This window comes from Penicillium arizonense (genome assembly GCF_001773325.1).
Source record: "Penicillium arizonense strain CBS 141311 chromosome Unknown PENARI_contig019, whole genome shotgun sequence".
In the NCBI taxonomy this organism is placed as follows: Eukaryota; Fungi; Ascomycota; class Eurotiomycetes; order Eurotiales; family Aspergillaceae; genus Penicillium; species Penicillium arizonense.
Window position 1 is genome coordinate 378,791 of NW_019173296.1, and position 25,232 is coordinate 404,022.

The following is a 25,232-nucleotide window of genomic DNA, read 5'->3' on the forward strand; positions in this document are numbered from 1 at the left end:
TGCTCTAGAGCCTCAATAGTCAATACAGTACTCCATAGTGAGGTTTTCTTTTTGGGGCTGAACTCCGTATTAGTTTCTTAAAATAGGGCTATGCTCGCCTCTATCTACTTTATTCCCTATCGGACCTCAAGCCACACTCGTAAAGGTTCTTACACCATTCCATTTCACTTTCTAGATTATAATCTAGCTCAACACAGTAGCAGAGTGAAAAAGGGGTAAGAGTAAGAACCCAGCCAAAAAGAATAAGACGAAATAAGGATATCACCAGAACAGCATACAAACAGAAACAACAAGCAAAGACGTAAACAATGTGACAAAAAGAAAATCATATTTTCATATACTCTCCACCAACAGAGACTTTCTCTCCTCATCTCATCCCAACTCAATTGAGGCTTACGCGCCACTAACACTCCTCTCGCCACCCCTCTTGCTCAAGAAGCTCCTGCGAGGCATCTTCCGAGAATCAGGACTCTCGGCGCCCTCGGAGATATCACTAGCGCCGGCAGTCGAATGCGAGGTAGTCGGTCTGACAGTGGACTCGGACTGCACGAAGCTAGAGCGAATAATAACCTCGCCCTCGCCAGCGGAAATAGTCTTATCTTGGCCGGCGACTGAACCTTGATCGTCAACGAAGAAGACCCCCTCGCCGAGGACCTCGTCCGAGCCGAAGGTGGCGTGGTCGACAACCTTGATGGAGTATTGCTTGTCGGCGGTGATGTTGGGGACGCGGAAAGAGTCGTCGTAGGTTACACTGCCGGAGGAGTTCTTGTGGGCTTTCGTCTTGTGGAGTTCCTTTGTGCCCCGTGAGGTTGGGCGGCTGACGATAACGCGCACATTGGCCGACGTGGGGTATCCGGATGCCGAGACGACGGTGATGTTAGCCGTTCCTGCGTCGGCACGGCTACTGTTGCCACCGAAGACGCTGAGACGGTCGCCAAACTGGGAGGCCGTGCTGCGGTTGCGGCTGTGTTCCCGTTTCGGACTGCTTGGGGAGGAGGCGCCGTTGGCGTTGGGGGTGGGGGCTTCAGCGATGGAGGCAGCGGGAGTTAGGCGGTCGCCTTTGGCTTCGGGCTCTTCGATGCTGTTCATGATTGAAGCGGCGTCTTCGCCCTTGTCCTTGTGGAGACGGGACATGAGGCCGTGCTTCAGGAAGGAGGCGCCGCGGACAACGTTGCCGCCAACAAAGCCGACACCCTTGACGGGGGCGCCGACAATCTTGCCGGGGACGGCAAAGGTACCTGAGAAGGTGGAGGAGCCCTGGCGGGAGCGTATAACGTAGCTGGGCTTGAAGAGGAGCTTCAGGCGGATAACGCCGGATTTGCCGTCCAGGGGCAGGGAAACTTCCTGTGCTTGGAAGGGCTCGAGCATTTCGAGATCAATTGGAGTAGCGCCAAGCCAGTCAGACTTGTCACCAAAGTCCCAGTCGTAGACTTCGAGGTGGAGGTTGGCACCAATGCGAGACTTGATGGGGGTTTCGAAGAACTCGTTCCAGGCTGGGTGGAGGGTCTTCTTTTGCACCTTTGTCTTGAAGATGCTTTCGTCGCCTAGGCGGAACTTGCAGTAAGGGTCACTGAAGCCGTTGCGGTCGGCGGCGGGGAGCTCGGCGGCATCAAGGATGTCAACACGCAGGGTTCCCATATTGTTGATACTCTCAATTGGGTCGAGCTTCATCTGGGTGGGGATGTAGCGGGCACTAACAGTGACCTTGCTCACCTCACCGGAGTTGGAGCGGAGGACAAGCTCAGTGGGAGTGTACAGTATGCGCATGAGGGTGGGCAGGGTGTCGCCGGTGAGCTTAGCGACAGTGTGCTCCTCACTGGAATCCCTGGGGTCATCTTTGTGGACGAGACGCAGGGTGATCTTGGAGAACTCGAGCTCACGGACGAAAGCCTCGCCGACATCAGTGAACTTGGCAGTTGTGGTGTGAATCTTCGATGAGACATATGCGGGGAACATGTAGTCATCCATCACGACCTCCAGCTGGACATTAGCATGAGCCAGCTGGCCCTCGTGGAACTTAAACACGATGAAACCGGATTCTATAGAAGTTAGCAGTGAAAAGACAAAAGCCAATCATATAAGACATACCATATTTCTCCAGATCCTCCGCACTGACGAAAGTCCGGGGAATGGACTTGATCGACCGCACAGATGCGGTCTCAGACAAGGGTCCAGTAGCAGGCCGCGAACCATTTGTTTCCAGACTGTTACGGCTAGCGCTATTATCGCCATTGGTAGTGCCGTTAGGAGCGGTGCCATTGGACAGAGCCTTCGAGGCTTTGGAAGCCTTGGAGTCAATGCTAGCAGACTTAGCGTGCTTGCTCCTAACCTTGGAATCGGTGCTCTTCCGAGTATCGTCAGGGCCAGAAGCACCAAGGGCATCGGACTCTTCCTCCTCCTCTTCCTCGTCCTCGGGGTTGACGACAGGAATAGTGGGGTAGAAAGCAACAGTGTAGTGGAGTACACCCTTGGGGGAACCACCGCTGATCTTGAGAGGGCTGCTGATAGGCTGCTTCTCATCATCTATTTCATACTCGCCGGTCTCGGTCTCACGGACAAAGTCGGAGGCATTGAGATCGCACCAACCAAGAGTTCGGTCCTTGTTGATACTCTCCTCGTCCATGACCTCCACAGTCAGCTTCTCGCGAGCGCTGCGAATAGGGACGTACACGACCTCATCCCACTCGGGATTAAGGTTGTTGCGGAAAGTAACAGTACGGCCGCGAGTTATACCAGAAAGCAGCACACGAGCGTAGGGATCAGACTTGCCCATGGCCTCCAGGTTGCGCAGGTTCGAAGCACTCTTGAAGTGGAAACGCATGACACCGATGGGGTCGATGTATCCGGCACTACCGATGCCTCCCAGCGCAACAGGCTTCCACTGCAACATCATCTTGGCGCGACCATTCTTGGCACCGTGGAGATGGAACCACTGCTGGCCACGGTCCATCATCTTAATCATATCGTTCATCTTAATCTGGTAGCGGCCAATAATGGGGTCGGCCATAAGATCACGGTCATCCTTGATGATCAGGCCCAGACGGGCATTCTTGCGGTCCGTGACGAGGAACTCCTTGGAGGCATTCTGGAAGATAGGATTGTTGGTGCGCTTCAGCTTGTTCGTGATGTGGATCTCCTTGCCGTTCAGAAGCAGAACACCGTAGGGGTTCAGCTTGCCAACCAGACTCTTGCTTCCATCCAGATCCTTGGCCTGTTCGACAGTGAACTGAGCAATACCGGTGTTGAGTTCAGGGGCGGGCTCCGCCTCGCCGCTCTCCGACTTGCGGCCTTCGAGAACGGGGAAGAATCGGATATCGGCTTGAATGGCACCGCGGTGACGGCCACTAGCTTGCACTTCCAAGTAGATGCCTTCGTGCGAAGGCTCCTGTTCAAGCTTGTCCAATGCGAAACTAGCAGTACCCATTTCCTTGTCCTTGCGGTATTCGTTCCAATCGTAAGCAGCGATAGACAGGGTATCAGAGAAAGAGGTGATAATAACGTAGATGGTCTCGTTCCAACGGGGGCTATCCGTATCGTGCATGATCTTGGTACGGCCCAGCTCAGCGCGGTTGTTCAGAGAAACCACGGCGTACGGGTCGGGAGTACCGGAGAACTTGTCGGGGTTCTTGAGCTGGTGCGCACCATGCAGAGTGATGGCCACAACACCAATAGCCTGGTCGACAGGGTTTCCAGCAAGCATCTTGGCAATCTCAATGGGGAAGACGTTAGGATCGTACATCATGGGCTGCAGGTTGGCGTGAATCTGGTCTTTGATGAAGTGCTCCAGGCCCGGAATGAAGTTAATATCGAATCCGAGGGTGTCACCACCAAGGGGCTTGCAGACGTAGTCAAGCTCGGGCTTATCCAAGAAGCAAACGTCCACACGCTCGATGTGCGGGAATGGAATCTGGAGCTTGACCTTGACGCGCATCAAACCGGAGCAAGCCATATCCTCCACAATCACGTCGAGACCCTTGCTAACAACACCCTTGCCGAGACGGACCTCCAATACAACCTTGGGGTTGATCTTGTCTTTCATCTGGCGGGCAGTCAGATCCATGGTGTCGTTGGGCGTGAAGCTGAACTTCCAGTCCATAATAACAGTGTCGGGCTCGGTCTTGGGGTAGGTTTTGACGTGCTCCAGACGGGGAGGCTTGGTACCAAGGATAAATGTCTTCAGGCGCAAGCTATCCAGGAAGGCCGGGGTAGAGGTACTGAGGACTTGATCGACGGAGTTGATGATAGTGTCGCAGAGCACCGGAGCGTAGATAGGCCAGAACTTGACCAAGAAGCTGTTAATCCACTCGAGACTCTCAGTGTCAGTCTCCAGGCGCTGTTTGGACATTTCACGGCTGATATCGTCACGGAAGTTCCGGCGCACTCGGCGAATGGAGGTACGGTAGTAGGTGCTGCATGCTGCCATGACCATCAACACCCACCCGATACCACCTCCCAGAACAGCGACCATCCACGAGGACAGACAGGCGAACACGATGATTGCGGCATTGTGATACCAGTCCCCGAAGAACTTATCAGGGAGTCTGCCCTCCAGGAAATCTTGGTGATCAAGCAACGTGCCTTCCTCATCGAGACTGGCCAGCTTCTCCGTAACGAATTTCGGAGCCCACCCTGTTCGATTGCGCGCCCATCGTAGATCGTCATCGTCAGGCTTCTCCCCTTCCGCAGCCAATGTCGCGTCCTCGGCCATAATGGCGGTCGCGGATTGCGGGGGAGGCAGATCATAATCTGATTTCCCATCGGCCTAGACCGAATTAGCATGTAATGGAACGCGCAGGGGATACAGCACTCTCACCTTATCCGTGATTACTGAAACGCCCGCAGGCTTCTTGGGGTGATGGAAATCCGGCGGCAAGCGCTAGAAACATGTCAGCAAGGTGAATGCGCCAGACGTAACTCGAACAATCGCGTTCACGCACCCCTTTCGCAACATTGGCCTTGTCTTCCGGTGAAGCATCGGGGTCGAACTGGTATGCCGGCACGCCCGCTTGTTGCGCATCCTCGACGACCATCTCCTCGATCTTCTCTGGGTTCACATGGGATTCCGGGTCGTTGTACAGTTCCTCGGCGGCCTCGACCGTGCCCTCGATCTTCATCTCCGTCTTCTCCGCGTCGGCGGACGCCATGTCGCCGGTTGGTGTCGAATACAACCCTCAGGGGATCGGGGTGTGGTCGCCAGGTGAGGTTCGATTAGGCTGGAGAGTGGTTAGACGGAGATAGCTCCAATAGGTGGGTGTGGCTGGAATTGGTGAGGGGAAGGGAAAGAATGCCGACATGCTTACCTGGACCTGAAGGGTTAGCAGAGGTAGTAACCTGTAGGGTTTATGCACCTGTAGAGAGGAGAGAGAAGGGAAGAAGAGAAAAAGGTGGAGAGGACCAGTTGGGGCTGCCCAGGTTGCCCAGCCGCTTGCGTCAAGGAGAACTGTGGCTGGTAATTACGTGGGCTGGATATTGATATGATATGATATATTACCGAGCATTTAGTACTATATATTACAAGCAAATCACAGAGTGAAAAATCAGCAGAGAGTTCCCATTGGAGTTGCAGGGAGGAAGATCGCGAGCTCCGAGGTCGATCGGAGATCAGTGACGTACCTCGATCAGGTATCTTACACTCTTCTCTCTCTCTCTACTTCACCAATTCACAATTTACTCTTCATATCATCCAATTCCTTTTACTGTACTCAGTATACACACTTCAAACAAATACACCATTCCCCTGACCTTCTGATCAGGGGCTCCAGCCACTAACAGCGACTATTGCATTGGACCCGAGCTGTGGAACAGCAGCACCGCCACAGGGTCAATCCCCCCTTCACATTGCGTGGATGCCACAAAAAAGCCCACAGAACCCACCACAAGACCAATCCGCAAGAGAGTCAAGTGGGGATCGCTATTTCCGAGGCTAACAGGCAAACGCTAGAAACCCCCCAGCCCTACAGCTCCATGCAACAGCTCCAGGCAGCGACAATACTCACTAATGCCGGATGGGGAATATCGGGATTCAACATGAGACCCTCCCATTCCTATTTCAAGTGCCAATTGCACATCTTACACATACAGAATGGAGTACACGTGGCATGCATCTTGCATCCAGGAGAGAAATCAATATAACCCCCCCCCAAAAATCACCGACTATCGACCGCACATCACAGGCTATACTCCGATCTATACCCGATTCGGTGGTGATCCACCCCGGTGGCATGTTTGTGATGCTATACGGAGAACACATCCTCTCGGTCTAAACTACCTCAACAGGATGCAACAGACAACTTGCTTGAAATGCAGTGCTAGTACTGTACAGCATTATACTATACCAGCGGTGTTGACGAAAAACCAAACCTGCAGTTGTGCTCTGCTAACATACTGTGTACTACCCGCATCGCATGCTGCATGATCTGATCTATCATATCCCCTCCCACCCCATTCCGCGCCGAGACTTGTTCTTGTTCGAGTTGGGCCTGGGCTCTTTTTTGCTACGGGGATCTTGATGCAGAGGTTATTCCCACTGCAGGAGTTGTCGTGCCACATACACTATGCTTTTTTGCCTCTTTTCCCTCCTTTTTTCCTTCGTTTATTTGTTAGTCTGTACGCCCTGTAGCTCTGTAGGTTCAGTCTGTGCCTGGGAATCGTATCTCTCTTGTTGCGATTGGTTGGATAAGGTGTTCGGTGAGATCTGATTCTTCGTGTACACCCCACTCGCCCACTTATATGTGGCGCTATTTTCTCGCTTTTTTTTCTCTCTGCTTCTTCGGGGTTGGATCGGCGACTATCTGAGATCTGCTAAAGTATACAGCATGAAGATCACATGTGAGAATTAGCTTGTTTGTTGCCGTGGCCGCAGAGGTATATTTTAAGCGTCAGCCTGGACTCAATTCCAACTTGTACACGGGCAAGGGGCTGTACGTGTTTGATATTTGTTATACAATGTACGGACCCTCTGCACTGCTTGTCATATTCGGCCATGGCAGACAGGCCAATGTTCAATGCTCAATATTGACACTGCCTGCTACTGAAATACTACGAGTAGGTCACTTATTGCTTCATTTATAGATCTCCAAAGCCAGGGCATGGTGTCAAAATATAGCATGCTAAGTATGTCATCGAATTTTAGCAACATGGAATAAACTATGATGGCAAATATCTCGTGTCGATCGTTTCCAAAACTTTCAATCCTCAAGCCGGATTTACCGTCCCATGCGGATAACGCCAGCAGCCATCAGCTTCTGGATACCCATCCGCACCTGGGAGTTCTTCATGTGCTCCTGGAGTGCGGCTGGGTCGCTCTTGGCCTGCTGGAGAATGCTCTGCATAACAGGGTCCTGGAGGATGGACATAATCTAGAAGGGATATTAGTATCGGACGAAAGATGCCAAAACGGTGGAAACTTACCTCTGGGTCATTCTGGATACGAGCCATGGTCTGCTCTTCAGTCTCACCAGCGCGAGCACTGAACTGAGCGTCCAGGCACTTTTGCTGCTGTTGCTCGATCTCGCGGGCGTGGGTGCCATCATCCTTCTCAGAGGCTTCGGCGAAAGTGTCCAAAGCCCGGTTGTATTCCTTCATGGCAATGAGAGCAGTACCCTTGCGCATGTAGGCCTTGATAAACTTGGGGTCACGGCTGATAGCCTCGTCACAGTCCTGCACGGCACCGGGGAAAGCCATGAGCTTGATGAGGGCGGCGGCACGGTTGGAGTAGGCACGAGGGTCGGAGGGAGCACGCTTGGCCATCTCGGTGAAGGCTTCGACGGCACCGGGCCAGTCACCCTCGGAGAACTTCTGCTGGCCGAGCTCGCGGGCCTTTTCGGCTTCGGCGGGGTCGATGTAGGCGTTCTTCTCGGCAGTGACCTTGGCCTTCTCGGCGTTGCGGAGCTTGGTCAGGGCATCGGGTGTGCGGTGCTCCATGAGGGACTTGTTGTAGAACTCGATGGCCTGGGTGAGGTCATCCATCTTTTCGTAGGCTGTACCAATGCGGGTGTAAGCCTTGGCCATCAGCTTGAAGTCAGCGCGGAGCTCGCGGCCCTCCTCAATGGCCTTTTGGCAGGTCTCAATTGTGCCCTGGTAGTCACCCTTCTCGAACTTGGCGGCACCAATGTTGTTCAGGTAGGTGATATCCTTGTTCAGCTCCCAGGCCTTGGTGTAGTGCTCAATGGCCTCATCGAACTGCTTCTTCTTGTAGAAGTCGTTACCGATCTTCTTCTCGGCATCACCGGCCTCCTGGGCCTTCTTCTTGGCAATAGCCTCCTCATCCTGGGGTTCGGGCTCGGGTGTAGGCTCCTTCTTGGGCTGGGAGGAGCTGGGTTTAGCATCAGGCATGGGAGAGTCGGCTCCCTCGGGAGGAGCACCGAAGTTCATGTCAATACCGAGAAGCACGCTCATAACCTGGAGGAAGCGAGGGTCGCGAATCTCCTCTCCAACACTGTTGGGGTCCTTCTGGATCTTCTGCAGCTTGGCCATGAACTCGGAGTCACCGAGCAGGGAGGCGGTCTTGGGGTTGTTGGCGAGCTTCTGGAACAGCTGGGGGTCGTTGAACATGCCACCGAGACCACCGGTTGGGTCACCAGTAACACCGTCTGCGGTAGCCTCCGCGTTGATAGCACGCTGAGTCGCATCGAGACCAGACTTGGCCTGGGCGTTACCAGGCTCGATCTTCAAAGCCTCACTGTAGGCATCGTATGCAGCCACTACCGTCTGTTAGCAACATCACTGCGCATATTGTTCGAAATAACGTACAGAGATCTCCGAGACCACGGTAGGCAGCTCCCTTACGGGCGTGACCCTTGGACCAGTCTGGCTTGATCTCGATGGCCTTCTCGGCATCCTCCAAAGCCTTCTGGTATTCGTTCTGAGCGGAGTAGACAGCGGAGCGGTTGGAGTAGAGGATATGGTTCTGAGGTTCGATAGCAAGAGCCTCAGTGAATTTCTCGCTGCGATGTATCAGTCTTGGTCCACGGAGTCAAATGTCAGAGGTGGGGTATAGCGCGTACATAGCAGTAGGATAGTCCTTAGCAGAGAAGGCCTTGTTGCCCTCTGCCTTCAAAGCGTCAGCCATGATTAAAGTATGGTATATGAAAATGAAGTGATATGGTCAAAGGAGCAAGACCAGAACTGAAGTTGAGCTTTGTCGCCCGCAGCTTCTCGAAATTTCCAAGGTAGTTGCAGCCTCACCATTCAGGCCACCACGCTGACACTGAAGCTATCGGGGCTAAACCCTTTCGGGCCAAAGTCATTCCCCGCTGCGAAAAAGTCCAAAAAACATCGTTTGTGATTCATTCGTGACTCAACTTCGACCATGCTGCTCTAACCAACCATGCGCCCTTGAACATGAGATCTCAGCCCTCTCGCATGAACTTCGACTTTCCTTGATCTCTCCGCATCTTCAACAATGGCTTCCGCGGGGTCCCAAGTGGCCGAGCTTGCCTCCAAGCTCTACGATGCATGCGTGAGCGAGTTCGACCCGGACCACCTCTTCTACCAGAACGATTTCCTCAATCTCAAAGTGATCCCGAAGAATGACGTAGCATTGCTGTTGCAATGCACCCAGAGCTTGGTCGATCAAAATCTCTTCCGACTCCTCCAGAAAGATGGAAAATTGACCTGGAGGCTGATTGACCGCGAGGACGCTGAAAAGTAGGCATTACATGGTATTACCCTGGATCATCGACCTCGGCTAACCCAGTCTCCCTTCCAGACTCCGCAACCTCTCTCCCGACGAGGCCATGGTCTACAATGTCATTCACTCGACAGGACGGACAGGCATTTGGGTGCGACACATCGGAAGCCGCACGAACTTGCACAAGTCAATCCTCGACCGCTGTCTCAAATCCCTCGAGGGCAAAAACTACATCAAATCTCTGCACAATGTCAAATATCCCAGCCGGAAGATGTACATGCTGGCCGGCCTCGCCCCAAGCGAGGAGGTTACAGGCGGAGCGTGGTTTACAGACGGTGTGCTAGATGCCAACTTCATTAACACTGTCGCCGGCTTCATTGAATTCACAGTCAGTAAATTGAGTTGGTACGAAGTGCCTGCCTCGGACAGCGGCCGGAACAAGCGCATCAAAACCGCCTCCGGAAAGGCCGACGTCAAGTCCGAAGAAAAGACTTACCTCCCCTATCCGCACGGCTACAAGGGATACCCAAACGTGCAGACGATCACCGCCGCTGTGAACAGCAGTGGCATCACTCCTGTGCGCCTGGGAGATGAGAGCGTCGTCCAATTGATGGAGATGCTCTGTTACGACAACAAGCTCGTCTCCCTAGGAGCCGGCGAATTTTACCGATCCCTCCACAGCCCCAACGTCGTACAGGCCAACCAAAAACGCAAACCACCCAGCGAAGGCGACGACCTCGCTATTGCCAATAAGCATCTGGTAAAGAACGGTATGACCGAAGCACCATGCGGCCAGTGCCCAGTCTTCCGACTCTGCTCGCCCGGCGGCGCAGTCAGCCCAGAGACCTGCGAGTACTTCGACCCCTGGCTGAGCAACGGGCTCGGCTTCTGAGTGGCCATTTTCCACGAATATCTGATTTCGGCGCACTGAATGTTCCTGTGTGCCAACACGTTTGCATGTAAGAAAAAAACGGGGATATGTGTGCATAGCGCTGGCGTTTTCGACTTGATTTGGTTAGGCACTGGCTTTCCCTAGACTGGGGGCTTGTTGCACATTGCTTGGACGTACGGGAGGGATCTTGCGAAGGATTTCTCCTTCTTGGTCCCGTCACTTGGGGATGGGATGGGGTTACAGGATTACAGCCAGATTTGTCCATATTAGACAATACGAATTTGGTTCTGTTCAACAGATCATAAAATAGTAAAATTAGCACAGTAAAGTGGCACAAAGGTAGAGGTATAGATTCCGAAGCAGTTGACTCCCGGCCTAGCCTAACAACATGAAATTCCGTCAAACGCCGTGGGTATATCAACCGTCATGCAAATCATAGAAAAACAAAAGTACGAATAGAATAGATTACTTGCCCAGAGTGCGCCTGCACTCATCACAGTACCAGGTCCCAACGGGCTCACGAGTAAGCCCAACACACTTCCAATGGAACCACTCGTAGGGACATTCATCATTGTCACAAGCGACCATGTCCCCATGGCTAACCGTACGGCAGGTACAGTAGACCTTCGAATCCTCATTTCCCTCATCCTCCTCATCCTCCTCCAAATCGTCATCGACCGCACCGCCATCGCTCTTATCAGAGTCGGAGGTATCCGCACTGCTAAGCATAGAATCATCATCCTCCTCGCCCTCGCCATTAGGAGACTTCTTCGACGCTTTGATGCGACCACTTGCGCTGGAAGAGCGCTTGAGCGGCTTGCCGTGGTGAGATTTGAGTTTCTTGACTTGGTGATGTGGCGCGACCTTCTTTGTCAGTGCCTTCTTGACGCCGACGCTGGAGCGTGGGCCGACACTGCCTGCACGGCTACCAGCAGGCGTGCCGGGCTTCGGTGTGCCAGGACCAAGAGATGATTGGCGCAGGTTTGATGAGGCAGTTGGGAGCGTGTTGAGGGATGGGTTTAGTCTGCGGCGCTTACTGTCCACTGCTCCGGCGGAGGACTCGCGCTGTCGTTGCTGGAGGTGGACGACTGCGGGGGCTGGTGTAGCTGGTGCCGAGCTGCGCGCCGCGGTTTGACCTGGTACGGTGATAGATCCGGGAGTACGGGGCGCTGTGGATTGGCTGAGGCGCTGGGCAGCTGCTAGAATAGGATTCGCATTTCCAGAGGTCGGGTTGAGAGGTGCGGAGTAGGCGGGGGTTTCGGAAGGAGTAGAGTCAGGGAAGAAGACCTTGGGCGGGTTGCGGTATTTGTTCTTCGAATCGAAAAGAGATGGGAGAGGAGGGTCGTTGGAGAGGAGGCCTTCATTGACCAGGTCGCGAATGCGCACGTCCAGCCGTTTGATCTGGCGATCGAGAAGAACGCATGCTTTCTCGCTGAGCTGGATCTTCTCGGTCTGCAGTTCGAAGGATTGGTCCATATTCTCCAGGATAGTCTTGCCGTATTGCTCTTCCTTCGGATTTGGCGCTAGACTGCCGTTCATCTTGATGAATTTCTGGATGCTTCCGTCGCGCGAGTTGATAGTGGCGCGACATTCCTGCATGGCCTTATCCTTGGCCTGAATCTCCTCCATCAAATGGTTGATCTCAGCTGGAAGATTCGCCACATCGTGAACGAACTGCTCCAGCACGGTTGCACAGTCCTCCGCACCGTGTGCCATTTTTGATGCGGTCGCAGGGCGGGTTGGGGTTGGCTGGTGTCTGGGCGCTGGAGACTCGTGTGGTGGTCAACGACGTTCCGAATCACCCCTAGCTTCGGTACGAGTCTTGATCCGTCAGATATTTGATGAACAAATGGATGCTTGGGGTTCGGTCGCGGTGATAACGTTCATCGCACGGGGACAAATTGGCCGAAGTTCGATCCTCGCTGACTCAATACTGACTCAGCCCCAAGAAACGACTTGACTAAGCTACATCAATAAAATGCAACACGCTAGTCTTATCAGGTGTACCCCTCCCCGTTTAGATGACCCCCATCGTCTTATCAAAAAAAAACCTGGCATTGTCAATATGATTATGGATCCTGGTAATCTGGCTGCCATTAATTGCGCTATAATGAAGCTTGCTACTTGGCCGCCCAATCAACATGACCATTTTTTGCGTGATGCTCCTAGGAATACTTTGTCTACTCGATCCCACGATTTCCTAATCAGGCTTTGGAAGACTACCGGAGCTAGGGATATTGGATCAGTCTACTTGTAGATCTCAAAAATGTCACGACACAGATGCTAACAGAGAAAGATCTTTAGAATGTGGAGAATGAGCACCGCTTCTCTGCCAATAGGCGTATGTATCCGGACTTCGATACGCAATCGTAATCTCTTTTATGAGTCTCCAAAAACTAAGAGACAAAACTAACTCCATAAGGCAATTCACCGGTCCTCGATTTACACAACACAAATTCGATGCGTAGGATAAATCAAATTAAACATGTGAGCAGTCTTGAACTTCTAGAAATATCCAACCCAAGATCTTCTCTCGCCAAGCCACAGCTTCCCTCCATAGTAGACTTTCGTCACTCTCACCAAGAAAGCGGAATCTGATACTTTTCCCAATGCTCAGGCGTATCAGCATCCCTGAACTTCTCAATCCCACCAGCAACCCCATTTTCATCCACCTCCCAATCGCCCATCTCAACTCTTTCCGCCCAATTCAATAGCACCTTATGAAGCTGGACGCCATGGGATTCTAAAAACCCATTCCAACCGCAGACTTGATAAAGATCATGAGCACCCCCTAATCTACCTCCCAGTGCTATCTCTCGCGTATCTTCTAGACCCAATGCCAAAGGGAAGAAGTAGCCTAGACATATCTCCGAAATCCTGTGCTCTGGTTTTACTGATTTCTTCCGTGTATAGACCAGCGGGGATATCAACGTTGTAATATGGACGGCTCCAAGGTGACAAATTAGATCCATCGGCTCGGAATAGGAGAAACGGCATTTCTTCATCTTCTCCGTCCGACTTATCCTGCCTTGTAGCACAAAAGGCTGCAAAGGGCTGAGACTTTAATTCATCGAAAGACTGTATCCGAATTCCTGGGGCAATATAGCGGAAATGAATCTCACGTGGCGGAAGAGCGGATAGAAATGACCTGACGAAAGACTTGTTGGGGGTGAAGGCTTTATCAAGTATAGATTGTGGATAGGTGATATCTATTTTGTCCGATTGAACTGGTAGAACTGGTAGGCGATGTTCAATTGCATCAAGTAGCCGATTGAATATAGTGATTGACTTGTCGATATCTCGCTGCGTATATTGGTAATACTCCCATGGGAAGAATTGGTCAAGCGGGAATTTTACTTCCGTGAATATCTGCACCTTTCCCTCATCAATCATCTCTAGGTAGGCCCCAAGTATCTGCTGGAGTGGCATCCAACTACCGGGATTACCAATAACATGTCCGCTAAACTGCCAGTGAGGGATAAAGGCAGCTAGCTCTGTGTCTTGGTCGAATCTAACGCGAGAGTTAGTACTTAATCAAATTCCTTTCAAAGGGAAAAAAAGGACTTACACAATGCCAACCTCCTCATCACATGTGTAACAACCCGTCGCTTGATACAGGTACACGAAGCGGTCACCCTCGGTATCAAGCATGGAGTACTGGAGCATATGGTGGCTGGTTTGTAATCCCACTAGGAAATAGAAAAGATTGAACCCGGGATCCTTCTCTGACCATGCCCTTGAGGGGGTTGATCTAGCTGAACGGAGGAACTCAGCGAGGTTAGGGGTTAAGCGTGACTCGAGGTCAACTGGGGAATACTCTTCCCACCAAGTCGTGGATGGAAGCGAAGCAATATCATGACCGGCACCAGCCCATGCATGCTGCAGGATTCGATTGTGAAGCTCAGCAGATCGCCGAGGATCGAAAGTCATCTCGGCAAAAAAGAGCGATTGCGTTTTTGTTCAGGGGGAAAATAATTTGGGTGGGGGCGCTAGCATCCGTTCAGGGCCAAACCCCGAGACGAGATGCATCATTAAGCGTGGCGTTAGGACTACAGCGACGGTTCATAAGTTTTAATCCCCCTTTGGCCCCCATATATAGCCGTGTCACGGGTGCGGCTTAAAGTCTTGGCAAACCTTAAAGAGAGAACAGAGTCAATGAACAGATGAATGAGATTTAGGTAACGATAGGACTTGTGAGCTATGGCTAGGCAGCTCTGAATTGCCTGTCAAATCTTTCATGCTATAGCTATTGTTCTTTTTGCGTCTACGATAGTATAAAGTCACACTCAACGGGGCCATTGAGCTAGCTAAGCCCGGAGTTGTCCCTCTATCATTCCTTGTACACAAGATATGATGCCCGGTTTCTTGGGAATATTGTCAAAGTTATCTAATATTAAACGAATATCGTGTGTTGCTCTAAGGTCTTAATCTGTTAGCCCGCGTTCTCCAATTTGTATTGTTTTCACATTCTAGTAAGCTGTCGAGTCTCTATATATTACCTACTAGACAATCATCCTGGTCATACACTTTCTTCTCTTATCACTTTCGCCTACTCCCGTATTAGGAAAGCATAAGCTTGAAATAACCGCGAGGTTGTTGCTAGTCTTCAAACTGACAATCAGGTCCGCTTTCATTCGTACTTTTCAAGATGCTTTCGAGATACCACAAAACACTGCTCAATAGTTACTGTAAAAGGGGGTTGAGGCTGTTTTAAAGTTATCCTGCTCTTAATATTAACTCATTGTAGCCCACGTTGTAATTTACGGTGGAATTAGCCTATGGCCGCAAATTAGACACTCTTCAGCAGCTTTTTCTAACTTGGCCCTTATTTTCCTTGTGCTTTTGTAAAGTTTTGTGAAGATACTAGGGGATGCTCATCTAATGTAATTTGATCGATTCTTAATTCTAACACAATAGGCGAGTCGCTTATAGCGGGTGTGCTTCGGGTTAGTGAACATTTCTATATTTCGAATAGCTCCAAAACTGGTCTCAAATGCGGATTCAAAACAATTTTGAAAGCTAACGTCATAAAATTAATAACTAATAATCAACAAAAGAGCGTGTATAAGCGACGAGCTATCTGAGGCGATCCGGAAAAGCCGAGATCCCCAGTTCGGGGAATTCCGTCCCCGCACTGCAGAAACATAAGAACCGTGCGTCTGGCCTTGATTCTTCACTCAAGCATCATGTCTCTCGATAACCCCCTGACAGTTCTCTACAAAGAGATCAATGGCAGCAAAATCACAACAGATATATATCTCCCGTCCACATCTTCCGCATCACCACAGAAATACCCAGTGGGTGAGTACCGTGTACACCAACACCAACATAAGGACTCCCACTAAAATAAAGTAGTAATCGACATTCATGGCGGCGCCTTCATGCTCGGTCATTCACGCATGGTCTCCCTCCCTCAAGTGAAAGACTGTCTCGATCGGGGCTGGATCGTGCTAGTTCCAAACCACCGGCTGTGTCCGGGAGTGAATCTCCTCGAGGGTCCAATGCAGGATATACGCGATTTGTTGACCTGGATCCATGACGGACATTTGAACAAAGTGCTCTGCAGTCATGGGGCATACAGCGCTGATATTGACAATATCGCTGCCTTCGGGACATCGTCTGGCGGGACACTAGCTTTAGGTCTGGTATGTTACTTTATACTTACGTACATTACACTAAAAGAAACAACAAAGCTAACCAAAATACAGGGCTTTAATATCCCCAGACCAGTAAAAGCAATCCTGTCCCTCTACGGCGCAGTCCACTTCACAGACCCATTCTGGAAAACACCTCTCCCCCATGTCGCCTCAAAACTCCCCCCAAACCTGGACCCAGGCTTTCTCTCCCAAACCTACCAGGAAATCCCAATCCCAACAGATAGCTCTGTTTCCCTAGAAGGCCAATCCGAAGCAGAAGGCAGCAAAGGTCCTAATTTCTCTCGACCGCGCGACGCTTTCGCTTTCACGCAGATTGCAAATGGAACCGTTATGGACGCTATCTACCCAGACGGTAAAACTACAGATCCAGATATGGAGCGAATTGATCCGGTGAAGAACGTCAGTGCCGAGTTCCCGCCTACGTGGATTGTGCATGGACTTGAGGATACAATGGTTCCTATCGGGCTTAGTCGTGAATTATATGGACGGTTGAGGGAGGCTGGGGTGCAGTGTGGGATGACTGAGGTTCCAGGAGAGGAACATACTTTTGCGATGCTTATGAAGGTTGGGTCGAGGACTTGGTGGTTGCAAAGGGAGGGATTTGATTTCTTGGAGGGAATTATTGGGGAGGGGCCTCAAACAGCCCCCAACTAGATAAAACAAACATCTACAGACCTAGAGCTACTGCGAAAGAGCTTGATGAGAACCATTGGACCCGCTCGTATACGATACATCGTTGTTTAAAAGTTTCCTCTAAACTGAAGGCTTACATCAAGCGGGAGGTCTGCGAAAAAAGAAAAGCTTCGTTGAGCATCAGAACACTTAGTATACCAAAATATAGCACAAACAGAATTCAGACTCCTAAACCGGCTCATTAACCCGGCCCATTCCGAATAATCATTACAGCTCATCCCTCTTCTCAGAAAATGGATATCCAACAAGTGTCCAAGCTTCCCTGACCTTATCCACATGCTGGCCAGCATTCTCAATTGTGAGATCGGCAAAGTCCTTGAATATGGCATCTTGCCGAAGCTTACCGCTACTCAGAGCGCGGTACCAAATAGGACCAGCACCTTCCCAAGCATATCCTCCAATCATAGTAGCAGCAAGGAAGAAAGCGCGATTTGGGATGCCAGAGTTGATATGAACACCGCCCTGGTCGTTACTGTAAGGGAGTTTCTTGAAATCCTTCCAGTGCGCTGGCTGAGGATCCTTCCCCACTTGAGCATCGTTATAAGCTGTTCCAGGATTCTTCATATCGCGGAGAGCCCTGCCATTGACACCTGCAGCCCAGATTCCCTCTCCAATAAGCCAGTTGGCTTGGTCGGCAGTCTGCGGGTTGCTTTCACCCCATTGTTTAACCATAGTACCAAAGGCATCCGCAAGAGACTCATTGAGAGCACCAGTCTGGTATCGGTATGGAAGTGGACTTGTATACTGCACCACTCCATGGGTAAACTCATGACCGATGACATCGAGCTCATCTGTGAAGCCATTAAAGATAACGCCGTCTCCGTCACCAAAGACTAACTGCTTGCCGTCAAAGTAGGCGTTATAGAGGTCCCCAGCATGTACGAAGCCGTCGAGACTTATCCCCTTATTATCAAATGAATTTTGCTGGAAGAAATTGAAGTAGAAGTCATAAGTCTTCCCAAGACCAATATAACACTCATTTGCATTGTTGGTTGGATCCTCCGCCGCGGAGAGAGGTTTAGCACCTTCCTTAAGCAGGATGCTATCACGGGGAGGAGGATTATCCCGTGAATTCTGCGCATCGTATACTGTACGATTTAAGTGACGTACACGCCCTGCCGCTATTCGATGTTCAGTACGTTGTGCGAGTGTGTGGCGAGCTGCCTCGCGTTGTTGTTCTGTCACAGCATTGCGGGCAATTGATTCAAGAATATAAGGTGGAATAATACCTTGGGAGGGTTGTTGCTGCTGCACCGCCGCGATACTCTGCCCTTGAGCTTCACGAACATCCTGAAGTTGCTTTGTTTTTTCAATAGTGGATTGGCACCGATTGATAATGGGCTGTGGCGCCAATCCTTTTTCAATGATGCCTTCTAGGACATATTGTGGTACAATGGCACATAAAGGAGCCATGTTCAGGCCTGGTAAAGTGAATATCCTTTGTTTTGTTTGAAGAATAAAGAAACAGGATAGTGAAGTTCGGGTTATCACTTCTTGAAATGATGCTAGATGAGATGTCCAGAATTCTCCGTTACTCAAGAATACCATCCCTTAAATATACGAGGATGCACATATTTATTAGACACCTAGCATGACCATCTGACCCTTTTCCTTGCGTCATCGCCAAGCCATTTCATGTCAAATGATCTAGATAAATTAGTGCCTCTTGGAGAGGGTTCCACTATATCGCTGTTCTTTCGCTAGACTGTTCTATGTTCTATGAGCAGCAACGCAATATCCCTAGCATTTCAGCCACCACTTGCCTCTCAGCTTCGGAGGAAGCATCCCATTTAGTATATTCATGAACTGGCGCATGTATACTTTTACATGTCGCTTGGTATGCCTTCTGCAGCTGGGATGGCAAGGAGGCTATCCAGCACCGTGCGGCCTTTAGTTTGCAGATTTAGCCATTATAGCATATATAGAACAGACTAGAACACTCATTCTTTGTACAAGAGCGCTCGATTATGCTTTAATGGAATATCAAAGGATAACATTAGCGTATTAACCATAGTTTGAAGGGGCTCGATGGGCCTGAAACTAGCTCTGAACTCTATCCCCGGAAATAGTTGGGCAAAGATAATAAGCATACTGATTACTAACCCATATGAGAGGATAATTAAGGTTTGACGGAGCCGGTAGCTGGTAGAACCCTAATTAAGATTGAGTTGTGCGGATCATGCTGCATGCGGCCAGGTTGGTCAATTGAATAGGCTGTCGTGTGACCTCCCACAAAAGGTGGTACGTTGAGACTTCCTTACGGAGATCATGTGAATCTTTGCTGGGGGTTTTCATTGAAAGAAAATGGGTCGTCGGACAACTGTTTGTTGGTGCTCCAAAGAATCGACTTCCAAGGTTTGAAGCAAAACGGCCGGGAACAGCCACTCAGTCTTATACTACTCAGTAACGGTGCACAGCTCCTTCAGCGCTAAAACCCCAGTATCAACGACAATCTATTTGCGTGCAAGTTCGGAAACTTGCTTTTATACTTTCATTCCGAACTTGGACACTTGGGCGTTCGTCTTATGAAATTATAAGTCTATCTTTAAAAACACTCTCATTATTGCGTACTCTTTCCTTCGTCGAATTTGCATACCAAGCAAACTAGTCCATTTTCGGGGTTTTCCTGGCCCACTGCTGGTAGTTGTTTGCTGATATTTGTGGATACCAGATTTACGTAGTCGAGATATCGTACAAAGTAAATCTTTAATTGATGAAGTTTGTAGACGTAGTTGTTTCTCGGTATTGGTAGAGGGGGGTTCTTGGTGTGAAATTCCGGCTTGATTCGAAGATAGATATCAAGACTTGAAAGCACCTACACCGAAGCTATTTGAATAGTCTCTGATTTCAAAGCCTTGATCCGTGCGGACAGGTAGGATGGCTTCGAGGAAGTCTAATTTGTCGATATGGTTGATCGCATTCCGCATTTTCTGTTTAACCATCCGGCCGTAAGAATGCTTTTACAACGCGAAACAGCCGATATCGAGCGGCTGTAAAAGGTGAGACGAATGTGCAGGCATACAAATTGGTATAATATGGTTTATCTTTCCCCCCAAAAACTTTGGTGTTAAATAACTTCGTAGCTGTCGAGTATCAAAAGCCGAAACCTTCCCTTCGTGTGAGAAATAGTCGACAGAATAGACAGGGGCTGGTTTCATCGTCTCCATCTGACGGCCGGGCGTGTGCTCGCGGCTTTCCGAAACGGATTTACGGCGTGTGGCTGTCGACGAAGAGCGGGCTTCCTGTTGAAACTGGCGCGCAGCCCATGCGTACACATTTTTCGGGTCAGGGTGCTGAGGCGTTTTAGTGTGGGCGAACCCTCCACATCCCCGGTGTCTTCGGCAGGCCGTGAGCGTTGAGGAGTATGAAGTCCGTCTCGGTATCTGCTGCTGGTAACGGCTTGTCTTTGGTCTTCTTGCATCGCCTCTCGACGCCCCTCCATGACCATGCAACTAACTCCTGGATGAGAAGCTGGTGTTTTGGCTCGTAGAGATTCTTCTCGATATTATGGAGACCAGGGAAACCCATCACACGCAAGCACACATTTAGATTTAGCTTAGGGAAGTATAACCATTTCGCAATCGTGAAGCTTTTCTAGCGTTTTTCCGAAGGGTTTTGGGGCTGGTGAAGAGCAAAGGATAACGATTCAGCAATGTCATCCAGCAGTGCTATAGTCGAGCTAGCGGCAAGGAATTCTAGCGTACGGGTGACCCGATGTCGTCAATTGAGACGAATATGCCACCGTATCGAACGAGGATGGCAAGCGGCGAGTGCGACGGGTGGATGTCCGCGGGCGCGCGGGTTTCATGGGAAAGTTGGTGTGTCGAGCCTTGCTGGCGCCAGGATAATTGTCCGGATTCGTGGTAACTTATCGAGGCAGTCTAAGGAGCTTTTGGAGCGACGCAAAGGCCTATTCTCCTGCTCCGTGCACTGTTTCTTCATTAAATTAAAGATATCCATAATTTCTACACATAACAGCAATGCTACATTTTAAAATTACAGCTTACAGTACTGTACACCAAGTTAAATCTACTGATAGAAAGTAATGCAGGTCATATCTCGTTATTCATGGCATCTCAGAGTAAGACCTAAACCAAAGCGAGCGCCGCGGAACAGGCGCACCACGTCAGTGATTTTCCTTGGTTGATGTTGATGAGATGCCGAGTCATACTTCGCTGGATGGACATGAATGGAATGTCCATGCGAATGTTGTCGATTCTTATAGCTTGTGCCGGGGTTGCGGATCTTGACCGGTTCAAGATAAGTTTGTCGGCGTCCACTGTGCTGGATTTTCCAGGTGGAGGTTGTCGGTGTTGGATCGATATCGATGTACGAGTACTTCGATATCTTCTTCTTCTCTTCCTCTTCTCTTCTCCTTCTCTCCTTCTCTCATCTCACAGTTATCATCCCCGCCCAACCGCGGCGTGAAACCGGTTCACCCGCGGCTCAGGGCTTTTTTTTTTCTTTTTCTTTTTTTCCAAAATCAAAAACGCAGTGAAGTCAAAAGACGTCAAGCGCAAGATAGATCAACACAAGTTCCAGGTCGAAACCCAGACACCGGAGTAACCATCTACCGGCGAACAACAATACCCTGGCGACGAGCAGCATTGCGAGCACGGCAGTACTCCTCATCACTCTCATACTCAGACTCAGAGCAGCTATCATCAGAAGACTCAGTAAGATAACCACAGCGGGAACCACCACAGTCAAGCTTGACACGGTCACCCTTGCGGGTAATACCGTAGCGCTCACAGCGGCACTGGACGGGAGGGTCACTCATAGACGAGAGCGACGAGGGCGAAGTAGAACCCGACGAGCGAGAAGACAGACTGGAGCCGGCAGAGCTGGGAGGCGAGTTGGAGTAGGAGTACTCATCGGACAGACGGGAGCCGGCGAAGCGGCGGGTCAAGTCGTCGACGGTGGGGGCGAAGTCGGCCTCGCGAAGCTGGCGGGAAGCGTAGGGCTTTGACGGCTTGGGGTGTTGGATGCGCGAGGGGGACAGGGCGCGACCGGTGGCGATGTTGGCGCTGCGGGACTTGCGGGTGCTGGTGCTGGAGGACTTGCCGCCGGGGACATCGAGGATGTTGAGCTTGCGGCCGGTGGTGGGCTCGACGGTGTACTCCACGGCGGGGTCGTGCGAGACGTGGTAGCCGTCCATGATGTAGTAGTACCAGTAGCGGCCTCCGAGTTGCAGCATTGAGGTCTGGAAGCGGAACTTGCCGACCCAGGCGCCGGGCTTGTCCTCTGCGGAGAGTGGGATCTGGCGCTGGTAGTTATCCCAGGAGCCGACCAAGTGGACGGTCTTGACGTTGGACGAGGTCCGGAGGGAAAACTTGAGTTGAACGGCGGCCATGATGAACAGGTAAGATAAAATAAGACAAAAATAAGGTCGTAGACGGTGAAAGAGTATCGTATAGTTGGAACAACAGAAACTACCAGAGTTCAGTTGTGTTAATAGTGACTCTTTCGGGAACCGGTCCACGAAATGAAAAATAATCGAGCGAGATTAAATTAGGCAGTGTTTGTTGCGATAGAAACTGAAGGAACAAGTCGACCGGCGACAAGCTGTAATCCTGTATATAAGTCAAGTCGAAAGATCCGAAGCAAGGCAGAATCCCAAAGAGCACAGCTCGTTTGAGGAGTAAAGTTGAAAGGAAGAATTAAGATAGTATAGATAGAAAGAAAAAATGATCGGGCAACCAGTGCCAGGATCGATCGAATATGCAGCACTAACACAACAAACGCTCGCTGAAGAAAAGAAGAAAAAGAAATCCGCCTAGGGTGGCTATGGCATCTTTTATGGGATTCGATTTGATCAGCACTGTAGAATCCGAATTGTCGTGCAGACCTCACTGGGCGGTTATTGAGCGATGTTGGTTGGCCCGACGCGGTGGTGCGCAGTGATGGGATGCTTTCATGGTGGTGGCCAATGATCGCCCATCAATTCGCGCTGGGGCTCGGACCGGGTGAGGGGAGAGTTTTGTGAAGAGAGTCAGCCTCATCAGACTAAATAAGAGGTCGAGACTCGAAGTGCGCAGTGCGCAGTGTGTGTGCAGGTGGATTGCGATGTTGTTGATGTTAGTTGTTGGTTGCGCAGTCACCGCTCAAAGGCAGACAGGCAGACCACCTGGACAGAGAGACACTCGACATCCACACTTGGTAGTCTCGCACTGGTGAGTTTCCCTCTTAATTCTCAGCAGGCCGGTGAAAATGTGCCGAGACCAGAGACGGGAAGACGACAAGCCAGTCAGAAGTCGCAAGTGGGCTGGCTGACGGAGTGACAGCGCATGCAGGTCTTAGAAGCCTCGACATAGAGGGGCATGTCATAGCACAAGTACAAGCACAAGCACAAGTACAAGTACATATGACATCGCACAGATCATTAAATTGACCCGTCTTATCCTGGGTACTTTATAATGTAGGAAAGCGGATAGAGGTACACCGTAAGGGTGACCGGCAGTACTGTAAACAACCCATACTCGACCGGGGATAGTTCCGCTAAATGATTGACTCGTATGATGGATGTTATACTGACAGGGCAAACAAAGTCCCATGTCTAGCGGACATGGCAGTGTTGTTAAGGAGACGGTGGGTTGCCCAAACAAAGAAAATCTCTTAATCGGATGTCAAAATTTCAAACATTTCAGGGAATCCGCCAACAAGAATGTGCCCATCTTTCGCACTTTAATATAATTCATATTCATCTTTCCGCGAATCCAAGCATGTCCGACATACTCGAAGTCGTAAGTAAGCCGCAAAGGCCGCGTGCGCCTCCCGGCTAACACTGCCAGGATCCCGACTGCTATGACGCTCGGCCTTATAAACCGGGGGATTTTGAATCGTGAGAATATATATCCTCCGATCGAAATAATAAATCTGATCAATTCCAGAGAAACGACTTCCCTCGCATCCACCATCTATCGCGGGGTATTCGAAAATGGGAGACGGTATGTGCTGTGATATCAATCCAGGGGCACCCGCTAACTACGCATAGCTACCAAGTCGTCAAGGAGGGCAGATCCTGGTATATACCATTGGAATCAATGCGACTGAACGAATCTTAACTTAATTCATACAGGTGTCCATCGGATGAACAGCAGTGGGAGAGTTTAGAGGCAGGGTCTGTCTATTTCCCCATACTGGAAACCCAAAACTGACCCCGACAGACATCTGATCGCTATAATCCTAGACTCGCACAGGGAAAATCCACTATTTTATGCACCTGTTGAAAACCCCAAGGTATCTATCTATCGACTATAATCAGATAAACAACCCGCTCACCAATTCAGCATATTCTAGACATCGGAACCGGCCGGGGGAGTTGGGCTGTGTATGCATCCACCCCGTCACTCCATGATATCAAACTAACAAGCACAAAGTGATGCGGCAGATCTGTTCCCAGAAAGTAAGTCCTCAACCCTCCAAAATGACCCTAAGCTAACATGCACAGCAATCGTCCGAGGCGTAGACCTCTTCCCCCCACCAGGAGAGTGGCTCCCCCCAAACTGCATAATGGAAGTAGACGACATCCTCCAAGAATGGACGTGGCGCGATCCATTCGACCTAATCCACCTGCGACACATGCTAGGCTCATTCACACCCGAGGAATGGGATATCGTATACAAGCACTGCTACGAGTAAGTAACCATCCATCCCCCGTTTTCCCATTAAAGCAATTCACCAATGGAACAAAACCGAAAAAGCAACCTAAAACCCGGCTCTTGGATCGAACACCTAGAAATGGACCCGCGAATAAGCTGCAGCGACAACAGCCTCCCAAAAGATGCCTACACACCCAACTTCAGCGAACGCGTCCTCGAGGCGGCCGAGAACTGGAATCACCCCCTCAACACAGTATGCACAATGCGACAAAGTCTTGAAAAGGCCGGGTTCGTGGATATCCACGAAAAGCGCTATCGATGTCCGATAGGCCCGTGGGCGCGTGATGCGACGCTGAAAGAGGCTGGACGGTTGCATTATCATCATTGGGCTACGGGGATGGAGGGGTGGGCTATGTTTATGCTTACTAAATGGGGGACGCCGAAGCCTTGGACTAAAGAGGAGGTGCAGGTTCTTGTTGCTAAGGTGAGGGCGGAGTTGAAGGATCCTCGTTTGCATATGTTTCAAAATACGTGAGTGTTTGGTTTCTTTGAAGTATTGGTGATGGTGCGATGGTGGGCTGACCTTTTGGTAGGAGGAGGGTTTGGGCTAGGAAGCCGACTGTTGAGGAGATGGGAGGGATTCCGGTTAAGGAGGAGGAGGATGTTGCCTTTATTAAGAGTGAGGAGGTTGAGGGGTGATGCTGGTATAGTTCGGGTCTGATATCAGGGTATAGGAACACAAAATGGACAAATCGGAC

General features: G+C 50.6%; 9 protein-coding genes across 9 annotated transcripts; 3 read left to right on the forward strand and 6 right to left on the reverse strand.

The window, feature by feature from the left end:
- Positions 1-393: 393 nt before the first annotated feature.
- On the reverse strand, positions 394-5,144 carry PENARI_c019G10813 (uncharacterized protein; the record flags this gene model as incomplete). Its single annotated transcript, XM_022634882.1, has 4 exons — positions 394-2,039; positions 2,089-4,762; positions 4,814-4,876; positions 4,938-5,144. The coding sequence occupies 4 exons, from the start codon at positions 5,142-5,144 to the stop codon at positions 394-396; spliced, it is 4,590 nt and encodes a 1,529-aa protein (XP_022485430.1).
- A 2,061-nt stretch (positions 5,145-7,205) lies between these two features.
- sti1 (Hsp90 cochaperone STI1) lies at positions 7,206-9,070 on the reverse strand (the record flags this gene model as incomplete). Its single annotated transcript, XM_022634728.1, has 4 exons — positions 7,206-7,358; positions 7,411-8,702; positions 8,752-8,945; positions 9,006-9,070. The coding sequence occupies 4 exons, from the start codon at positions 9,068-9,070 to the stop codon at positions 7,206-7,208; spliced, it is 1,704 nt and encodes a 567-aa protein (XP_022485241.1).
- Positions 9,071-9,403: 333 nt separating this feature from the next.
- Positions 9,404-10,523, forward strand: PENARI_c019G00660 (RPC34 RNA polymerase subunit family protein; the record flags this gene model as incomplete). The annotated part of the gene is made up of 2 exons (XM_022634698.1): positions 9,404-9,648; positions 9,710-10,523. 2 exons carry the CDS (start codon positions 9,404-9,406, stop codon positions 10,521-10,523), a joined length of 1,059 nt encoding a protein of 352 aa, XP_022485378.1.
- A 465-nt stretch (positions 10,524-10,988) lies between these two features.
- On the reverse strand, positions 10,989-12,239 carry PENARI_c019G05895 (putative PHD finger domain protein; the record flags this gene model as incomplete). The annotated part of the gene is made up of 1 exon (XM_022634793.1): positions 10,989-12,239. The coding sequence occupies one exon, from the start codon at positions 12,237-12,239 to the stop codon at positions 10,989-10,991; it is 1,251 nt and encodes a 416-aa protein (XP_022485251.1).
- Positions 12,240-13,319: 1,080 nt separating this feature from the next.
- PENARI_c019G09674 (uncharacterized protein) lies at positions 13,320-14,453 on the reverse strand (the record flags this gene model as incomplete). Its single annotated transcript, XM_022634860.1, has 2 exons — positions 13,320-14,034; positions 14,092-14,453. 2 exons carry the CDS (start codon positions 14,451-14,453, stop codon positions 13,320-13,322), a joined length of 1,077 nt encoding a protein of 358 aa, XP_022485453.1.
- A 1,256-nt stretch (positions 14,454-15,709) lies between these two features.
- On the forward strand, positions 15,710-16,834 carry PENARI_c019G08658 (uncharacterized protein; the record flags this gene model as incomplete). Its single annotated transcript, XM_022634840.1, has 3 exons — positions 15,710-15,824; positions 15,879-16,168; positions 16,232-16,834. The coding sequence occupies 3 exons, from the start codon at positions 15,710-15,712 to the stop codon at positions 16,832-16,834; spliced, it is 1,008 nt and encodes a 335-aa protein (XP_022485455.1).
- A 246-nt stretch (positions 16,835-17,080) lies between these two features.
- On the reverse strand, positions 17,081-18,286 carry PENARI_c019G00981 (M4 family metallopeptidase; the record flags this gene model as incomplete). Its single annotated transcript, XM_022634705.1, has 1 exon — positions 17,081-18,286. One exon carries the CDS (start codon positions 18,284-18,286, stop codon positions 17,081-17,083), a length of 1,206 nt encoding a protein of 401 aa, XP_022485452.1.
- Positions 18,287-21,443: 3,157 nt separating this feature from the next.
- esdC (GTP-binding protein EsdC) lies at positions 21,444-22,226 on the reverse strand (the record flags this gene model as incomplete). The annotated part of the gene is made up of 1 exon (XM_022634892.1): positions 21,444-22,226. The coding sequence occupies one exon, from the start codon at positions 22,224-22,226 to the stop codon at positions 21,444-21,446; it is 783 nt and encodes a 260-aa protein (XP_022485371.1).
- A 1,369-nt stretch (positions 22,227-23,595) lies between these two features.
- PENARI_c019G04865 (class I SAM-dependent methyltransferase) lies at positions 23,596-25,173 on the forward strand (the record flags this gene model as incomplete). The annotated part of the gene is made up of 11 exons (XM_022634775.1): positions 23,596-23,616; positions 23,665-23,714; positions 23,764-23,820; positions 23,868-23,897; positions 23,952-23,993; positions 24,040-24,112; positions 24,163-24,203; positions 24,253-24,278; positions 24,324-24,510; positions 24,646-25,005; positions 25,068-25,173. The coding sequence occupies 11 exons, from the start codon at positions 23,596-23,598 to the stop codon at positions 25,171-25,173; spliced, it is 993 nt and encodes a 330-aa protein (XP_022485414.1).
- Positions 25,174-25,232: the final 59 nt, after the last annotated feature.